General features: G+C 41.4%; 1 protein-coding gene across 24 annotated transcripts in view; it reads left to right on the top strand.

Annotated features, from left to right (window-relative positions):
- Nucleotides 1–432: 432 nt before the first annotated feature.
- LOC107225076 (calcium/calmodulin-dependent protein kinase type II alpha chain) overlaps nucleotides 433–19,395 on the top strand; it is a 97,604-nt gene continuing 78,641 nt past the window's right edge. For 8 of the 24 annotated variants that reach the window (XM_046737621.1, XM_046737607.1, XM_046737603.1 and 5 more), the window contains exon 1: nucleotides 457–992. In XM_046737621.1, coding sequence (XP_046593577.1) covers nucleotides 928–992 — 65 coding nt within the window. In that variant the 5' untranslated portion in view covers nucleotides 457–927. Of the gene's footprint in view, nucleotides 993–19,395 lie in introns of all 24 variants that reach the window. The other 16 variants (XM_015665393.2, XM_015665395.2, XM_015665398.2 and 13 more) reach the window with 6 other exon arrangements.

Consider the following 19,395-nt stretch of genomic DNA (forward strand, 5'->3'; position numbering starts at 1 on the left):
ATCGATACTGATGTAATTTTAGTGAAAGTTTCCTCAAATTCGAGCTACATTTATACCGAACAACAATTTGTAAACAAAAGTAGAAAGTTGAGGAATCGTCAGTGGGGTATTATTTTGATTTTCGAGACTTAAACGCTGGTTAGAATGAGCGAGCTTCTAGGGTTTTGAAATATATTTGTGTAGCTGCGCGTTGGCTTCGTACATTGATTAAACGTTTGAACAGCGAATGGGTATTAAAAAAAATTCAACGTACCTATAAAATATCAATACAAGTAAAAAACAAGAGCTGGGAATCAATTTTCAAAGGTTCTCCAAAGCATCGGCAATGCAGATCGGTGAAACGAGTGGTTCGGTGCAAGGGAAATTGTGATTTAAAATATTTTACCCCGCAACGTTATTGATTTTCAATTCGCAGTATAGGTATAACAGGCAAGGCATGAGGAGAAGAGCGAATAGTTGAACGAAGCTCGAAGCTCGATAAGTACGCGTAGGGTTACCCGCGAGTGTGCATAGGTGATATTCGCAAATTATACCTAATCGTTGTATAAATTCGCGACGAAGTAATAGGTGTGGTAAATTTTTGAAATCGTCTAATTTTAAAACGGGGATAAGTCGGCGAGAAAAGAAACCAGTATCTTTTCCTCGGTTATATTTCATCGGAGGTGGTGGTAATACGGCGCCTACGACGCAAGTCAGTTGACCCACCGACGCCGAGTGAAACGGACGTAGGTCGAAATACGCTCCGTAGTAAAATAATTCCGTAGAGTAATGTGAATAACCGATAATAGTAGAGATTGATAAATATTGTCAAAACAATCGCTGTGTTTATTACCATAGTTTTTATTGATCGAATTTGACCGGCCAGTTTCCTAGCGTAGTGTCGGGGGCCGCTTTCTCAGTAGTGAGGTAAATATTGTAGTTTTCGGTATGGCTGCTCCAGCAGCTTGTACGCGTTTCAGTGATAACTATGACCTTAAGGAGGAACTGGGAAAGTAAGTAGAAACGTCAAATGAAATGAAATCGTTTCTATTTAATTATTGTTTCTTACTTCAATCTCATTATTTTCCTTCTATCTTTCATTCGTTATTTTTCAAATTACGCCGTGTTGCTTTCGCGTCCGTCCGCCGTTCCTTGCCGGGAACCCCCCCCCCCCCCACAATTTCCCAAAATTGAAATCATCTCCTCGTCGACATCGTCATCGTCATCGTCATCGTCATCGCCCGCCGCGGCTGCTGTGCCCCCGCTAGTCGCCGACTGATATCTCCCATGTCTCTTTAGCCCGCCGTCGAGAGAAGCGATCGCAGTTAGCAAGCTAGAAGAGCGGGGACAGCCGGCCGCCGACGTACGTTTCGCGACGTGCAGACACCCAGGCATGCACACGCGCATGGATATCGCTCTAGCAGACGACGATGACCAAACTGACGCACCACGGGTCCGGGCGAACACGACTATTGCATTTCGTCTATATTTAAAACTCGCACTTTCTCTCTCTCTCTCTCTCTCTCTCTCTCTCTCTCTCTCTCTCTCTCTCTCTCATTCTATCCTTTCTCTATCCCTCCGTCTCTTTATCTCTATCTATCTATCCGTCCATCTCTGTTTCGGCGGCCCGGAGGCTATATATAATAACAGGCCAAAGCAACGTCCGAAGTCGAAGTCGATCGAGTCGCGCGTTTTTCCTCTCCATTTCTCTGTCCGACCGCAGTCTCTTTCGCCACTGATTACTATTACCATTGGGATAAGAGAAATTGGGAATCATCAAAGATCCGTGCGAACGAAACGCTCGCCGAGATCTGTCGTCGAATCGATACCCGCGACCTGCAGCCACGTTCGTACTCGTCGTGCAGGTGGTTCGAGTCTCCGGCCAAATCGCGAATCCTCGTCTCGACTTTGCGCCAAAGTTCTCGCAATTGAAACATGCCTGCATATCGTCGACGCTGACACGCATTCTCGATATTCATCCCGAGAATTTCGAAATCGAATCTTCGTCGACTCGCCCTCGCCCTCGTCTCGGACAGACAACCCCGTTTCACAACGATCTCCACTCCACCCTTCTACCGTAACTTGTAACGTAACGCGATATATATCGCGGCCGAATTGTAGAATCTGAAAAGTGTGATAACACACTGTGGACCACACCCTCTTTCGCAAAACCATCCCTGCACTGCAGCCGACGCGGTCAAGGTGTGCTTTTTATTCTTCGATGATAAATTGCGTGTCTACTTGCGGTTCGAGTTTTCATTTTTTTAAATATTCCAGCACACACAGGCGAGTCTGACGTGTTTTGTTTTTTTTTGTCAATTGAACGCAATTTACCGGCTCGGTACTGTAAAAATTTTTCGCATTCGCACGAATATTCGATATGAACCGGCGGTCGTACGGGGGTGAAAACAGTGAAAATGCGATCGTTACTCGACGCCTTACCCTTACTGGACGCAACTACTTCTCGACTCTCCGTCTCGATATTGTATATCTGCCGATTGACGTGCAGGTCAGACGTAGAAAAGTGACGGTAAAAACGTGATTCGTGATTGATTTACGCGCGCGGAAATCATCGAATTGATAATTGGATGGAAAATTGTTCGGTTTCGGTGATGCTGAAAGTCGCGAAGCTTGAATCTCTGTGAAAATAGAAGCCGTGCGAATGTTTCGTGGACATCAGAAAATTCGATTGATCGATGCGTCGGGAAAAATTGAAAAATTCATTTATGCTGGAGAATTGTAGATTACAAGAATAAGGTTAGTCAAAGTTCTAACGTGAGAATGTCGCACGTATACAATAAAAATATATTGTATACGTATAAAAGTGTAGACTTCATATCCTTGTTATTATATCTCGTTTTGCTATTCGATACGCGAGTCAAAGATTTGCGGCACGCGAGCTGCGCGCGTAACGAATGTCAAAACGTGTGTGAGGCGTTTCTAATCAAGATTCGCGACGGCAAATTGTTAGCTCGTTGTTGTTATAGTTTTATGTTTTATTAAATTTGTTCCTTTTTTTTTTCATCTTTCTATTGAATGGAATATTAACACGATCGTAAAAAAAGAGAGAAAAAAAAAAACTTGAAACAGAAAGCGAAACAAAACAATTTTCCAATTCGTCGCGACCGTTTATAATTGTGCATTATATATTAAAACAGAGTTTCAGGATCGGATAGAATTATTATCCAGAGTGCAATTTCCAATTCGTTGGTTCGATAGTTTTAATTAACCTGTAATTAGCGGAGCCTAGAGCAAATGCACGCATCACGCGCGTCGTCACATTATAAAGTGTAATTTGTACGCGTGGGTGTATAGAAAAGCCATTAAAACGTACCCTGTGTATTTAGGGTGACCAATTTCAATCGACCTGTGTGATTTACTCCCAATTACTTCATAACGAGCAGGTTCTCAATGCTTCAAGATCAAATTCAACGTGTATTTTCGCGACGAATTTTTACATTTATGTCGACATTTTTCACCCCGTGCTTAAAATTGCCAAGTACAGGTATTGAATTTCGCGAATTCAAAGGGAAACTGAGTTTATCAACGACTTTCTCAACGACGGACGGAAAAACCTTTCTTCCGCACGCTTTTTATTGTAAGATCAAGTCTGCTAAGGTTTTTGCGACTTGCGAATTTAACGAGCAGATTCTCTTTCAGCTGCAAACTCACTTTTTCCCCCCCCGCGAACTTTGATAATTGGCAAAACGTTGAATTACGTTTAAAAACAATGACAACCGGAGGGAAGTCCGAGGGCAGAAACATTGATCCGAAATATTGCTTCGGAGACGAGCGGTTAGAAAAAATATTTAAACCTCGCTTCTGCATTAGCTCGACTAATTGTAACTTAGCGATTTACAACAGTTGAATCTTAAATCTTCCACGATTACAAATCATAAGACGTATTATATTTCAAACGAGCGGCGTGAATTGGAAGATAATTTTTGAAAGAAAATAAAAACAAAAAAAAAAAAAACTAAAATAAACGCACAGAGATGGAATATATAAGTCATGGTGGATTGGTCGCGACACTGACAAATTACCGCGTCGTTCATTCAGCCTGCGAAATGAAATTGACTGTATCAAATACGGTGTGAAACGTATTAGAGACCAAAGAATCAATATGGTTATTTATCTCGAGCATTGTATTTGAAATGTGTGATTCGAATAAAAGAGAACGTAAAAAGGCAGAAATTTTTCAAGTAATTACTAATAAAAAAAAAAACCCCTTGCACATCGTACTCGACAATCAATAAAAAATTTTGCGCCGCATTGCTCAGCGTTATAATTAAAACGACAAGTAAAAACTTTCCGACATGTGTTTCGTGTGGCAATAAATGAAAAAAATTCCCGATAAAGTAGCAAAAGAGAAAAAAAGAAACATGAAATTTCAAACAAATTCTCTTTACACGTTTTTGCTGTACTACAACGTTTGTTTCAACAGCCCTGTTATTATTAAATTGCGTATACGTATAATGCGTAATGTATAATGTATAACGCGTGCTTTCTGCTACATGGCGGGTAACGAAATAATTCCATTGCCCGGTTCTTTGTCTTTTTTGCGATGAAAATAAGGGAAGGGAAGGGAAGTTACCGTTACCGTGGAAAAAAGCATGCTTCATAATTATTTCTAGGGTTCGTTAGAGAAGCGGCACCGCAGCTCTTACATACTTTGGCTTCGGGTTCAAAAATACATTCGACACAAAGTCACCCGAGGTCGCAAGTATGCGCGCGCCAATTAGGAAGAGTCCGCGTTGTCCGTCTCCAACTGACGAAAGAAATTTCAATTTTACTTCTTTTTTCTCGCCTTTTTCTGGCCTTATTTCCCCTTCCGCTCCTTCGTTTTCTTCACAATTCTTTTGTCTCATCTTCTTTTGATTTTCCCTACAGTTTTCAGGGTCAAAGATAATTTCACGTTCCATATCCACGTCGCCTGCACAGAAGCGCTTCGCGTGCATAGTAAAAACAACAACAACAACAACAACAAATAACAATAAACGTAGATAGTTGCACGTATATATTATAACGAAACTTAGATGCGCTATTGAATTCGTGCGAATGCCGATAAAAGTTGAAGGAAAATTATCATCCCCCTCGCTGTTTGCGGTGATGATAAAATTAATATTCAATTAACCGATGCTGCATAATTAGGGATGAAAATTAAATGCGTTATTCTGAAAAACTATTCAACGATAAGTTAATGCTGACAATTATTACATATTAATAATTATATATACATATATTACAAATACACCTCCCAACGGGAATCGAAGTCGGGGTCTATACGTTTTTTTCCCCTCGTTCTTCGGTTTGCAACATTGATTTCATAACTTATGTACATATAAATGGATATGGATAATAATATAACGCAGAAAAGCAAAGAGAGGGACAGAGAGATCGTTTATAATACCAAAAGCACTCGCAGGTCGACGCTTTAGGCGTTGTGCGAGAAATCGCAATTTTAATTGCTTAGCGTTAATTAAAACTTATTATAACGTCGTGGACGCGCCCGTTGATTCACTCTTCGCAGAGAGATTCGCGCTGTCATTAAATTATTATTATTATTATTATTATTATCATTATCTCTATTGTTAACGTCGTTCTTATTATTGTCGAAGGACCGACAGATACAGTCTTGTCGAACACCCCCGCAGCGTTTCTTTTGTCCACCGGACCCTTTTTTTCGAATCTCACGACGGATCACGAAATTTCGCCCAACATGTATACATATATACCAGAACATGTAATTCATTATTTCATTGAAATTCTCTGACCCTTCAACCCTTATAAAAATCCGGTACAAGTAGGTGTGGGGCAAAGGTGATTATAGGAGTTAACGAATCGACGTTCGTTCTGCGAGCTTCTGCGAACTCAACTACGGACGTTATTTTTTTCCCTCTTTTATTGCAGATTCATCATATACATATACATATATATATATATTATCTTTTTCATTCTTAAATTCATTTTAATGGGATTTAAAATGACGCCACTATAATTATAGAGGCGTTATCCGTACATGGGCAATCAATTAACTTCCAAATTGCTTCGCGATTCTTTTCTTTGTTGCTTGTTTTTTTTTGTTTTCTTATTTCTTTTCGCGTGTGATTCGCGTAGGTACCATTCAAAAGGTAGTTTGCAGCTGCGGCAAAGGCCTGTTGTTTACGGGTTACGTTCCGGATAATAATTATCGAAGGTATTTGCTCGAAATGAGGTTTACGACCGTCATTTGTGCAACATAAAAGAAAACATCAACCTGCGGCTTACGGGCCAGTGACGAAAGTATTACGCGAAATTTATACGATAGGGTGAAGTGAGGGGGGTGGAGAAAAATAAAAGCAGAACAATGAAACGTGCAATGTTGAATAATGCAGGCAAAGTGAAGAAGGAATGAAGGAAAGAAAAAATTCCTTTTAAAATATCAGGGAGACGGATAAAAAAAACCGCCATAATTGCGATTTATTGCTCCGACCGTAATAAAGATTGCCTCCGATATTACACCAAGAAGTTTACACCTGCATTCGTTTTCGAGACGCGACGCAGAAGAAGACGACGCGGCGTTTCGTCATGTATAATAACGTAATTCCAATGCAATTTGAAACGAATAAGTTGAGGTTCCCAAGTTTTGTTGAAAGAGCAAAAAAGAAAAAAGAAAAAAAAAAAAAAAACGTGCGAGGAATTGCTTCAAAGAAATTTCTATCCGACGTCTTTCTACTTCTCGTTCTTAATTAACCGATACTTTGCATGATAAATTCAAAGGTTGTTGCACGCACGCATCGAAAGACGCATTATAACGCGTTTAACGAACCGAAAAATATACGATGTGCGATCTATCATTCTATCAGCTGGTGAGAATTTTGTGCTACGTAGTTGAACCCTCGAAGGTCGAATCGAAACGAATGACGCAACAGCATCGTGCACCACCAGCCAAATAAAGACGACGGATTGATTTTGTTTAAAAGAGTATAAATTATCCATCATTTATGAAACGTATATTGGAATGAAATTAAAATTGGAACGAAGACGAGGCTACACATATTAATATATATATATATACACATGTATATGTATATGCATATATGTATATAACATGACGCAATTCACATACTCGAAGTTAGGATAAGAAGAACACTCGACATCTAGTTCTAGGCTTCGGCAACTCGGCGCTTTACATCGTCTGCATAAAGTTTTTCAAATTTTTACTCAAGGTTCAACCACCCTCTAACCACGTGGAAAGATGCGACGAGCGAAGACGAGGGATAGGCGAGAAAGTTTTCGCGATCACGAATGCAGAAGAGGAGGAAAGTAGAGCAGAGAGCGTAGTGTCCTCTGCCTCTTATATCCAATTAACTGCGGGTAAATATTTGTGCAAATCGTCGGCGTGTCTGTCGAGAGGTAGAAGGAGGGAAGAAAGTTGAAAAAATTTATTCTAATCTTGACGAAAAACCTGCACAAATACATATATCTATACATACACAATATACAAATTTTTGTACCAAGTCCCAGCTTCATTTTTCGCTGGAAATATATTATTTTCTAAATGCAATTTTGATTCTACTTTTATTTCCTTGCCTTTCTTTATCTACGAATTATACGCTGAATCTGGTGTGACATACGCGCGTTCGAACAGCGGTGATAACAGCGCGTGATATGGTCTTCGATGTATGCATACCTATGTACAATCGACGCGGGTCAATATTTTGATCAAAGAATCTGGTAGCCTATATAAAACGTGGCAGAGAATTTACTATTAATAGCAAAGGCACTGGGCGTCCCAATTTCTCGTAGTCAAGAATAGATCCGGGGGTTGTGAGGAGGTGGGAGGAAAAACCGGCGAGGGTGGAGGAGGGGGGGATGTTTCGATAATGAAAGAGGCAGCCGCGTGTCAATCCTGGTTAGAGAATCACAGAGGAAAGGTCATCGGCGACGTTTATATACCCTGCGTGCGGTCTGCTTGTACCGTCTCTGCATTTTTTTGCACCTAGGAGCTGACGTGTGATAATTTAAAATTGATCGAGAATTATAATTGAATTATACATAAGCTCGTGACAGTCTGAGATGAGCAAAGATGAGAAGAATCGACTCTTTTGTCATTTCTCAGCTATGGCGAATCCCGTTTTGTAAGCGTATAATCTCGCAGAATATTTTTAACAGATCATCGTTACTCCCAAGTTTCTGTAATAAATTTTCGTTTTTTATTTATCAAATGTATGTTTCATATTTTGTTTTTTCTTGATTCTTAAAGTTCAACAGTCGATTAAACGTTGAAACGCAGCTTCCGTCTTTCCTTATATTTCGTTCAGTTTTTCTTTTCTATTTTCTATTTCGACGATTGGATTTTGCGTCACAATTTTACAAAAAAAAAAAAAATGATATATGAACTAGTAAGAAGAGGGGATGCGAAAGAATAAAATAAACACAGTAAAGTAGTGACGTGTGAGATACGTGGATAGAGAATGAGAGAGAATGAGACGGAGAGAAACCGCAATCGTTTTCCTATCGTCCGTCAGATCGGTGTATTCCACAGATAAACGAATGAACGGCGAACACTGTGCGACTCTAAGAGCAGCTAGTTAATTGCATGCATTGTGGAATGTTTATACGATCATAGATAGGGACCCGAACTCAACGCCTCTGATTTTTAACGAGCCGATGCAGTGCGATTTTGAAAAGCCAAAACAACCGAGAGATCATTGAAATTTACGATGCCGAAAAGCTTCTCTTTTATGCGGTAGTTAAATACGCGCGAAAACGATATTCAACGTGTAAAGTCGACGAGTTCTCTCTGCAAGTCAGCGAGCCTAGAAGGCACGCGACGATCCAGTGAAGAAACCAAATCGAAAAACTCGTAAATCTATTTGCGGGTGAAATTAGCAAGAAAATCGTAAAATTTATATATATGTAATATATATAGTGCTGGTCCAAAAAAAAAGGCTACTGTTTTTTTTTTTTTTTCAATGGCAATTTTCCATTTTCCATTCAAATAACATGAGGAAATAATTTTAGTTATTTCTGAATTTTGTAGCTCAGTAACGATGCAATGTACATACGTAAATGTTCGTTAAATATTTTTGTAGGAAATTTAATGCTCTACAAAAAAAAAAGGTCTTTAACAATTTTTTGTTCAAATCGTGTAAAAAATCCCTTTTTCGAGATCAACAGCGAAAATACTAGACTTATCACAAAATATTGTGGTCATTTTTTTGGAAAACATTTCAATCGCTGTTAAATCATGTCATTCAATTAATTTTCAACTGGAGCAAATTTATTGTTTTACTAAATAAAGATGCTTTTAAAATGGAGTTGATTCTCACGTTCATTAAGATAATTGACGAAAAGACGTATATTTAGGTAGATCATTTTTCAATACTTACTTAGAGTACGAAAAATGTAACTAGTACATTATTTTACCTATATTGATTAGTTGAAATGTATATTTTCGCTGTTAATCTCGAAAAAAGTGAATTTTCTCATGATTTCAACTTCAATCTTGAATAAATTTTCAAAGAGTTTAGTTGTAAAAAAAATTACAAGACACCTTTTTTTGTACAGCATTAAATTCCCAACAAAAATATTCATCGGAAATTTATGTGCATTGCCTCGTTACCGAGCTACAAAATTCAGAAATAACCAAATTATTTTCTCATGTTGATTAAATAGAAAATGGAAAACTGCTTTCGAGAATCACTAAATATTAATATTACCGGCTCAAATCATAAAAGGCGTCTTATTTCCTCTTTCTACGACTATTAAACACGTGACATCGAAAAAAATAAAAACAGCCGATTTTTTTTTAACCAACTTATGATATATTTATATACCACACTACAAAAATTTTCATGTACTAAGAAAAAAATGAGCCACGGCATCCTTTTTTCCCCTTGCATGTATCGAGAATTATGCATACTAATGTCTTCCCGGGTTTCGAGGATCGCCCCCGGCTTATACATACACATTACACGTGCTGTCATTGCCTCGGCGATCCGCCATCCTGCGGAGGCCGCTACTCGACTCTGTTCCCACGGGATCTGGAACCGTCCGGATCCTCGCTTTCGCCCCTCCTGCCCTTCACCGACTTTCCCCCGCACGTGTCACACGCTCCGGCATTACAACATCCCGAGAGATTTTTCCGCGCGAACTTGTCGTCCCGATCAATGTTTGCCCTTTGCCTTTAAAGCCCGGCAAAAGCAGAGAGAAAGAGAAGGGACGATATTCGGGAATGTGATTGTGGGACTGAAAATTGTTGTCATGGCAAACAGAGTTAGACGGAATCGATACCTGTTTGTATTAATATACGAATGTACGCGATCAACATTTTTTATTTGTTTCTTTTTTTATTACTTTTTCATCGAATCTTTGAGAGGAAATCATATAGTACGCAAGCTTTTCGTTCTCTATGCCTGAATACGATTTCGTATTTACCTATTCGCAATTGACAACATTAATTGTCTGAAATAAGTTATCCAAGGTGTCAATCTGCCACTATCAATCAAATTTTCTCATCCAATTTCGTGCAAATGACGAGTACCATATCACGAAAGAAACACGTCGTAACACGTACAACTTGACATATGAGGATAAGCGTTTTGCGCCCATTAATAAGTTCTTGATATTTACTTTGAAACGTTCTCGACAATTCCGGCAAGTCAGACTTTCAAGGGAGAAAAATACGTACCTACCGTTCTGTTGAAATAACAGAGGAACTGTAGTGAGAGAGTGGGAGAAAGAGGAAGGTGGGAAACTAGAGTGGGTGATAACGGTAAGAATACATCAAACGAACCTAAGTAGAGATTTATACGGCCTTCACCGTAATTTCATTTCACTTCTCAGATTATACCGTTCGACACAATAGGGAAGAATTGTTTTCGGAAAGGTTTTCTACATCCGCAGTTTCGTAGGTTATAAAAATATCCGAAATTTCGAACAGGGCCGTAAAGAATCGGCACACTTCCAACGCTAATTCAAGAACAGTGCCTTATAAACCAGCACCCCCGTGTTCCGATACCTAATAATAATCGAGCCGTCGAAATTTCCTCAATGCCACGCACGTGTCGCTTAGTATATCATTCGATGAATCCATAATATATACATGTAATCGTACGTGTAGCCGACCAGAAGTAGAAATATAACTCCTCTATGCGTCGGGGCGAGCAGTTGGTTCGCTTCTATAATAGAGGACTGCGGAAAGTTCCCTGCGGAACATATTCGGCTAAGAAGGAGAATTTTACGATCAAATATATTTTCGAGATGAATTTCCCGTCCCTTTCCTTTCCCTCTCCACCCCCGACATGTCAACCGTTTTCCACCGTACGGTCGCAGGATGACATTTATATCGTAGAGAAGAAAAAGTTATACTCTCGCAGCTATGACGGCAGTTATGACGGAGGCGGTGCTGCAAAAAGCCTCGAATAACCGCCGTTATTCCCCTCTTACACCGGGCTCGGTTACGTAACATAGCTTATACGACACTCGTTCCAAGACGTCAAATAACCTCGCGATAAAAGTACTGTTTTTTTTTTACAAAAATTTAAGGAAAAAATGAAGAAGCTTTCGATTTTCGTTTCAATGTCAAATATTTCTCACACACATTCGCGCTCGTCCCTAATTTTCCCCAACATCCGGACAAATTAACCGAACGAGGAAAACTTGATCAGGAGGATGATCCCTGTGTAATAAGGAAAGTATTCGATCGTTCGGGTCTCGAGTTTAGGACCCTCCGGGACGCGTCGCGAGGTGTATGATTCGGGGATCGGATATCCGGGGATCTGATGAATTTCCCGACCCGGGTTGGTACCGGAAGAAGACCGACGGAGGAATGAGGGTGAAGGGGAAAAGTCAAGGTACCCTCGTAACTGAAAGGGAGGGAGCGTGTGTGTGTGTGTGTGTGTGCGTGTATGTGACACCTCGTAGGACACAGAAACAGACATCTATATCTACATTTGGTGCAGGATCCAGGCACTTTTCTCGCTGGGTCAATAGCGCGAGCAGCGCGGCCAAAAATTCGATGCTTGCTTGGATGCTTGCGCAGAAGAAAACGAAGAACAAGAAGAAGAAGATGAAGAAAAAGAATAAGGAAAAGGAAACAGGGATGACTGGCAAACCCGGTCGACAGCTGTCGAATCTCACGATACTCGGGGAGCTATCCTGGAACAACCGAGTGATTGTCCTTGCTGGTTATGCCCAGCTCAGCCTCTTTTTACCCGCAGCCTTTTCAACCGGCGACAATTTCGGTAGCCTATTTTTGTTTCTTGCACAGTTTTAAGTTTTCCGCGCTGTAAGGTTCAACGCGGAGTTGATTCCTGATTGCGATTTTAATTACACACCACCCCACCTCCCCCCCCCCCCCCCTCACTTTCTCTCTTCCTCTTGCAGGAGTTTCTCATTAAAGTTGATGAAAAATTAAACGCAGCATCATCCGCACCTCGGTTAAGTTTCCGGACGAACCGCTGCTTTGTTATTTTACGAAGGGACGTGAATTTTCCGGCCAATCTGAACCACTAAGTCATCGGCGGAGAGGATTTTTCCTCCCCATTTTCTCCCTCGCTGCTCGGTAGCGGAGGTTTCGCGTCAATTTTACGATTATGCACCTGACCGGCGAATCAGGAGGCACTCTGTAATTCGACAAGCGTAAAAATGCAGGATGCGATCGACGTCGCTGCGGATTTCCACCGACAGATAAATCTTCTTGCCGTGTAGAAGCGGATGCAGCCGCGAAACATGCGCATTAATTGAATATTTTCTTCTTCTCCGCTCAAGTCGCGAAGCATTATACGCGCAGTATAAACCGATTCGAAACACAGCCGTTAACGTTGCGCGGAGCGACAGACGGAAAGCGACGATCGTTCTTCAGGCAATGCCATTTGTCATTCCGTCAGACGTTGCTACGTACGCGATATACATTACTCATACGTGCATTGTATTACACGTTTGGTTGTAACGGAATCGAGTGTATATAGGTAATGTAATACGCGCGGAACAATTGCAGTTGAAAATAGATTTGCTCTCTCAGCAAATTGAGCAACATCACTCGCATGATCTGCATATCGCGAGGTTAGATCGGAAGGTCAATTTCGTTAAGCGAATTAAATGAGTAGCTGTGTACCAATTACTGTTGTTCAACAGCGGCGTAAAATGAAGAAACGCGAAAAAAAAGAATGATATCGACAGAAACAATTACTCGGGGTCTGCAACCCTGCGGGTGCCGTATCATGCTCAATTACACGTTTAACCTGCGACGATGAGTGGATAATGTGAAAAAAAAAAAAAAAGAAAAATCAACGGAGAAAAAAAAAACTAATGGTACAATCGCACGTAAGAGTGGCGCCGGAATTTTTTCTACCGCTCTTTTTTTTATTCTCAACATTATTCAGAGCCTGAGACTTATGTAAAACTAGCTCTCGTGACAAATGGAAAAAAAAAAGAGGAAAATAAAATATACGAAACGCGGTGTATACACTCTGCATTAAAACTGGGTGCGACAGGTGTCAATGATTGTCCTACCGTTTGTTCGATAAAAGAGGTTTTTTTTATTCTATAATTTTTTATTTTTTTTTTAGTTTTCTTTCTTTCCTTTTTCCACAGCACGCAATATACTCAACGTTATACAACATGCTGCGCGTATATCTCTACATATTACATTTACATCAGGTTTTTCGTTGTTCTTCAAATGTGAAGCAACGTCAGCTGGGAAGGAAACACGCGTTGGAACTGATCCCCTAACAGACCTTACAGCTATGTTTGAATATAAAACTGTAAAACGTTTTTCCAATGCAAAGGAATGAGCGCCGGGCGATATTTTTTTTTTCTTAAAAACGGGTTCGTATAAATCCTGTGGTAGGTATTACAAGGTTGCGATAACGAGTATAACGGGGAATAAGGATCGCGATTATAAGCGAGCCAGCGACCGATCGTTCTGGCAAAATTTTCTGGCCGTCGTCCAGCCGCGGCGATGTCAGTTTTCTTTTTATTGTAACAGTTTACATTGAATTATAGGCGGATTTGTACACCGTATAATAAAAACATATATTATTATAGTGAATGTACGTAACCGATGATTTTGCACAGCTAATCCGGGTAGAAATCTCCGGGGTGTTGAAAATCTCGCGCGGTTTATCGAAAGTAAGAAACTTATTGTTTTCTCTTTCAATTTAGTCCTATGCAGAAAAGCGTAAAAGAAACACAGACAACAATCTTGAAGCGAATTATTATCGCTACTACGATGAAAAATACCAAGCATACCCTGATTTTGTTTTTCTTTTCCATGCGAAGAAGCAGCGTAGTGTATAATAATTCCGATAGACCAATGTGGTTTCCTTATCTGTTGTACCGTCACGTAGAAACTCGGGCGAATGGAGTAGAAATGGAATGGGAAGTCGGCTTCGGATCGATGTAGGTACCCTACGCATTTTCGAACAATGCTGCACGGAGAAACAATCAGTAAGAATATGCGCGTCCGTGATTTTATCGGAATCGGTAATTTCCTGTTAGTCTGCTCGGTTTGACTTGATTCATATCACTTTGTTTATCGAGATTTGTCAACCGGGTAACCACGTATACAAGGTGTATAAAGCACCGCGAGTTATATATATATATATATGGTATTACATACTTACAAGGTCTTCTATAATATCGAGCTCGGGTGAGCCTTCGGAATTGAATTTCATTGAAATATATATGAACGAGACATGTATATAACTTTGAATGAATTTCGATAGTTCATTCGGTAAACAACAATTGATCACCTACCAGGTTTCATAGAAATATCACAAAGTTTTGCAGTTGAGAAACAAGAAACGGTATTGCGTACGGTATATAATGAAAAGTACAATCGCAATTATACAAGCAATACTAGCGATTATATATAACATGTGTACGAAGTCTTATTTATGTGCAGAAAAAACGAAGCGCAATAATTGCACGTTCAATTGTGCAACTGTTTCCTTTCGCATAGACACACACACACACGCACGTATTTGATACGGTAAGTAACTGCGCTTAATTTCAATCAGTGTCGATACGAAATCAAGACGTCGTTAAAATTAAATTCGGCACGTCGTGAGGCAATTTAAAAGATCGATGACATCGCAACGAGGCCCGGCAAAGGTTCGCGAACGTAGACACCTACCTACTTCTAGATCGCAATGCTGATGAATGGGCTTGACTAAATTAGCGCCATGCGGTAAACGTGATAGGCGTTAATTCAGCCCACGGCAAATAGAGAAGTCGAAAAAAGACAAAGGAAAGAAAAAGAAACGGGCGAGTAAATTGCAACAATTTTGGCTGTAAAAACTGCTGAGTAATTTTCACCGCTGCAACGGCAATCGGTTGATAGTTGGACGATTTTTTTTTGGTTTTTCTATCATCGCCGTGTTTTTGCGAGCCTCGAATTTCGAATATTAAAAGCCTCGTGCCGCATATCTTACGGTGCGTATTAATTGCGCACGTTGGTGAAAAACATGCACTTGCAGATCACCCGGTGTACGATCGTCACAGAGTACACAACGTACGATAATAGGCTCGGAGTTTTTCTTTTCGTTTATGCATCGAGGAACGCGGGCGGATAATTTGTAAATATACACGTATGCGGGGAAGGTGGCTGATACACAGCGGCTCGAAGCGATGTTCGGCTATTTATTCTTCGGCATGTCTAAAAATAGTGGATTTCTAGCGGGAAAATAGTCGAGGGGGGGTCACTACTACGCGACCTAGGGAACGGGAACTCCGATTCGGGTCGACCGCGACGGAATGGAATGAAGTGAAATGAAACGAAACGGATTGTCGTGTTTGACGTTGTTACGAATGACTCGGTAGAGAAAACCAATCGATCAAAGCCTTTTAATTTAACGAGACGAGCTACGCAATCATTCGTTGGTTTCTCTACGAGTCCGATTGCCCGACGAACCTATCGTACAAATGCGTACCGTAAGAATTATCGATACTTCGATTCAGGTTTTTTGCCTCTTCGAGTCGACGCTGATTCTCCGCCTCCTTTCCTCGTTTACTCCTTTCTTTTTCCAAACCCCGCGAATCCGACACGTCCAACAGAGAACCAACCGCGATAGTTTCTAATATTACACGCTGATAGTTCTGCCTACACGCACGGAACACACCGAGAATAAACAGATGGTGGATGGGATATTTTTGCGGTAGAAATGTCAACCGTTCCGCCGGATCATAACTGGCCTAAATTTACGCACGCCACCTTCAATCTGCGATCAAGATATCCGCTGGGTCATCTTCGGCACGGAATAAAGTTTATTTTTCCACTCGCTCGGGGTTATTTACGAACATTTCATGCGACAAAAAATTACCATCTTTTCAAGATTTTCACGTATTTATTTATACACAAATATTGTAACGTACCTCATACGCCTGGATGAAACTGCAAGGCAAGCCGATACTTTTTGCGTTTTCACATCGAAATCTCAGGAAACACGACGTCACGTGTCACACTGCTGAAGATACGTTCGATCACTTCACCATAATCACCATGGGAATCGAAAGGCTGATTTAAGCCACCCACGACGTGGAAGGAGAATCTTACACGTCTTGTTACCTTGCTCGAATCACACTCGGTACATCGGAGACTCGGTTGTCGAGTCAGAGGCGACAACGAGCGAACCTTACACCCTTTTGACCCGATCCCGTTATAATTTCGCCGAAGGCTAGACAATTTACTCACGTATTACAGGAGGGTATACCTTGCCTACCTATTCCCGACGGATACTCGCTCACTACTGACGAGCTTCATTCAATAACACGGGGTTTACGGGCAAGGGAAAATTTCGTAAACACGCTCAAAGTCTAGAGCAAAGTCAATATGTCGGGCAGCGCGGTAAACAGACGAGATGATAATACTTTTAATCGATCTCGATTATTCCTTTCCAGTTAACGCCGATTGCTACCTCATTTTGTTTAAAAGAAAAAAAGAACGTTTCCTCAAGTTATTTTACTCTCATTCATTTATTTCTTCATACGAATTCGACGGCGATTCGATTAAGACAATTAATGACGAATTGACGACTTCCGTGTGTACAGTTAGCGGTATACGAAGAAACGAAATAATCATTCTCTGTACTCAATCATATATCAGTTCCATGCCGTATTCATCGGTAAAAGCACACGAGCAATGACGTCGTTTTATCGGTTTTCGATTCAGCAGCGGCGATAGTTGAATCCTGCATATTATTTCGGTAGGAAGAGCGCGTCGCGTTGCGTCGTAACTGCCGCGGAAGGTGAACGACATGTCTGGGTAAGTTGGATGTGTAAGGCGATACAAACTCGAACAAACGTCGCGGGACAACTTCGGTAACAAGGATAACTAGTTTCGCCATGTCTGTCCGACGGAAACACGTCGCGACGTTGTTGACCACGCGTGAATGAGTCACAAGCACGGCACCTAAACGAGTCGAAATATACTCGAGGACTGACGACGAATACTACCGATCCTCAGCGACTGGGGGACATTTGGTAAAGTAAACATCGCAAGGACAAGAGACCTTGACTCTGACCGTCCGAGGATGATTACCTGCGGCAATAAAAGATCACAGGTACTCGCCGGTTTATGGGGTGAAGTCGGAACGTTCGGAATCCAGCTAATTTATAACGGGCTTTCCGATTATTGTCCGTACTCTCAAGCTTTTCAGCTTGTGCGGTCGGAGCCGAGACGCGCTGAATACAGTCGACGTACCGCTATCTCTACAGCCGATTTTTATCGTCGAGGACAAGTACGTCAATAAACGGTTAGCACAATGCCGAAGGTATGCTACGTCGATCCGATCGCCTGCACGACCAGTCATCCGGTTGGGAATGAATGGCCCCTGATCAATCGAGACATTTCCCCTTCAGGATTATCCAAGATAGTACGTCTCGCCTCCGTTTCGTTTGACAGTTTCACTGAGAGGAAAGAGAGAATGGGCGTCCTAAATATCGCTAATCAATGTTAATGCCTCGCGTTTGGGGGGTTTACACAGTTTCGATTGGGCCACGTTTCTTGTTCGCGTTTTTCAGTGACGGTAATTACGTCACTTTTGTCGGCTGCAAGTATCTGCAAGTGCAGTCTACCGTATGTCGGTGACACCTGTTTCTACCATCATTCCGGCAATTCGTATCATCGTTTAATTTTCTTTTTACCCGTCGCGAGGAGGAATCCCGCGAATAAGCTTGATTTAGTTGACACGTGCCGCGGTTTGCACAAAAGGCGGATAATAGAGCTGACGGGAAACTGAGCGTGCCGAAAGAGTGAGAGGGAGCGGCGTCGGAGGCGCTTAACTACTTTCCTTTGAAAACCGCAGCGCGGAATTCATCGAGAATAATGATAAGCTGAGCCTCGTACCTCGGCGCAAGGTGATTACTGGTAGTTCTATTTTGGAAGAGCGCGGAGCTTTAATGCACGCGGCTCTGCGGCAATACGAGATCTAACGATCGCGACAACGGCGACGCGTCCACAAAGGCCGAGGAGAGGATACCCGTATTGCTATTTCAGTGCCTGCCTACCCAGTCGTGGGTCATTGTTTTGTTGGTCGGACCAGAGACGAGGATGGACGATGCCGACGGAGCCGGAGATACGACGGTGTCTTATCAACGACGTCGCTTTCCGAGCGGAGTACGAAGAGGAACCTCGATCCCGGAAACCGGACGGCCAAATATTCGTGCAATGCATTTCTATCTTCAAATCTCATCTTTTCCTACTTGCTGACTTTTACCTTATTTTACGAGGTATGCCAAGATAATTTTTACGCGTATAATATAGCCCGTTGTTCGCATGGAAAGAGCGATCTTGGGCTCGCGATTAGAGGTACCGTAAGGATGGTGGAAGAAAGACGTTCGCGGGCGGGTCAAAATCCCATCCGAGAGAATTACGGGTAATTGCCTGTTAGAGGCACATCCTATCAAATACGATCAGGGACTTCTACTGGGAGGGGACTCGAGTATGGAATTGTTTAGATTGAATAAGGGGCAGGTCCGAGTGGGAGATAAAAATAAATTGAGGTAAAGATAAGCGGGGATGGATCGCCGTCGTATAAACGTCGAGATATTAGCGCGAAACGAGATCAAACAATGCTGACCATGTCTTTGATTCGGAACGGCAAGGTTTACGGCCGTATTTAGCTCTCATTTCCATTATTTCATCTGAGTAAATCTACATTCTTCTACATTCGTTTTCTTTTCTTTCTTTTTTACTTCATACTTTTTTCATTATTTTTCTTTTCATTTTTTGCTCCCGCCCAAAGAAACGGCCACTCAGATTTCGAGACTGACTTACGATCCGATCTGAAAAATTAAGATTCGACTTCGGCTTGAGCGATAGTGATTTGTTTTGACTCGATACAAGCGTGCCCCGTCAACCTCTTGAGTAAGAGGTGAAAAAACGGAGTGAAGATAAAAAAAAAAGAGAGAAAAAGAAAAATAAAATGA

This window comes from Neodiprion lecontei, chromosome 1 (genome assembly GCF_021901455.1).
Source record: "Neodiprion lecontei isolate iyNeoLeco1 chromosome 1, iyNeoLeco1.1, whole genome shotgun sequence".
Lineage (NCBI taxonomy): Eukaryota > Metazoa > Arthropoda > Insecta > Hymenoptera > Diprionidae > Neodiprion > Neodiprion lecontei.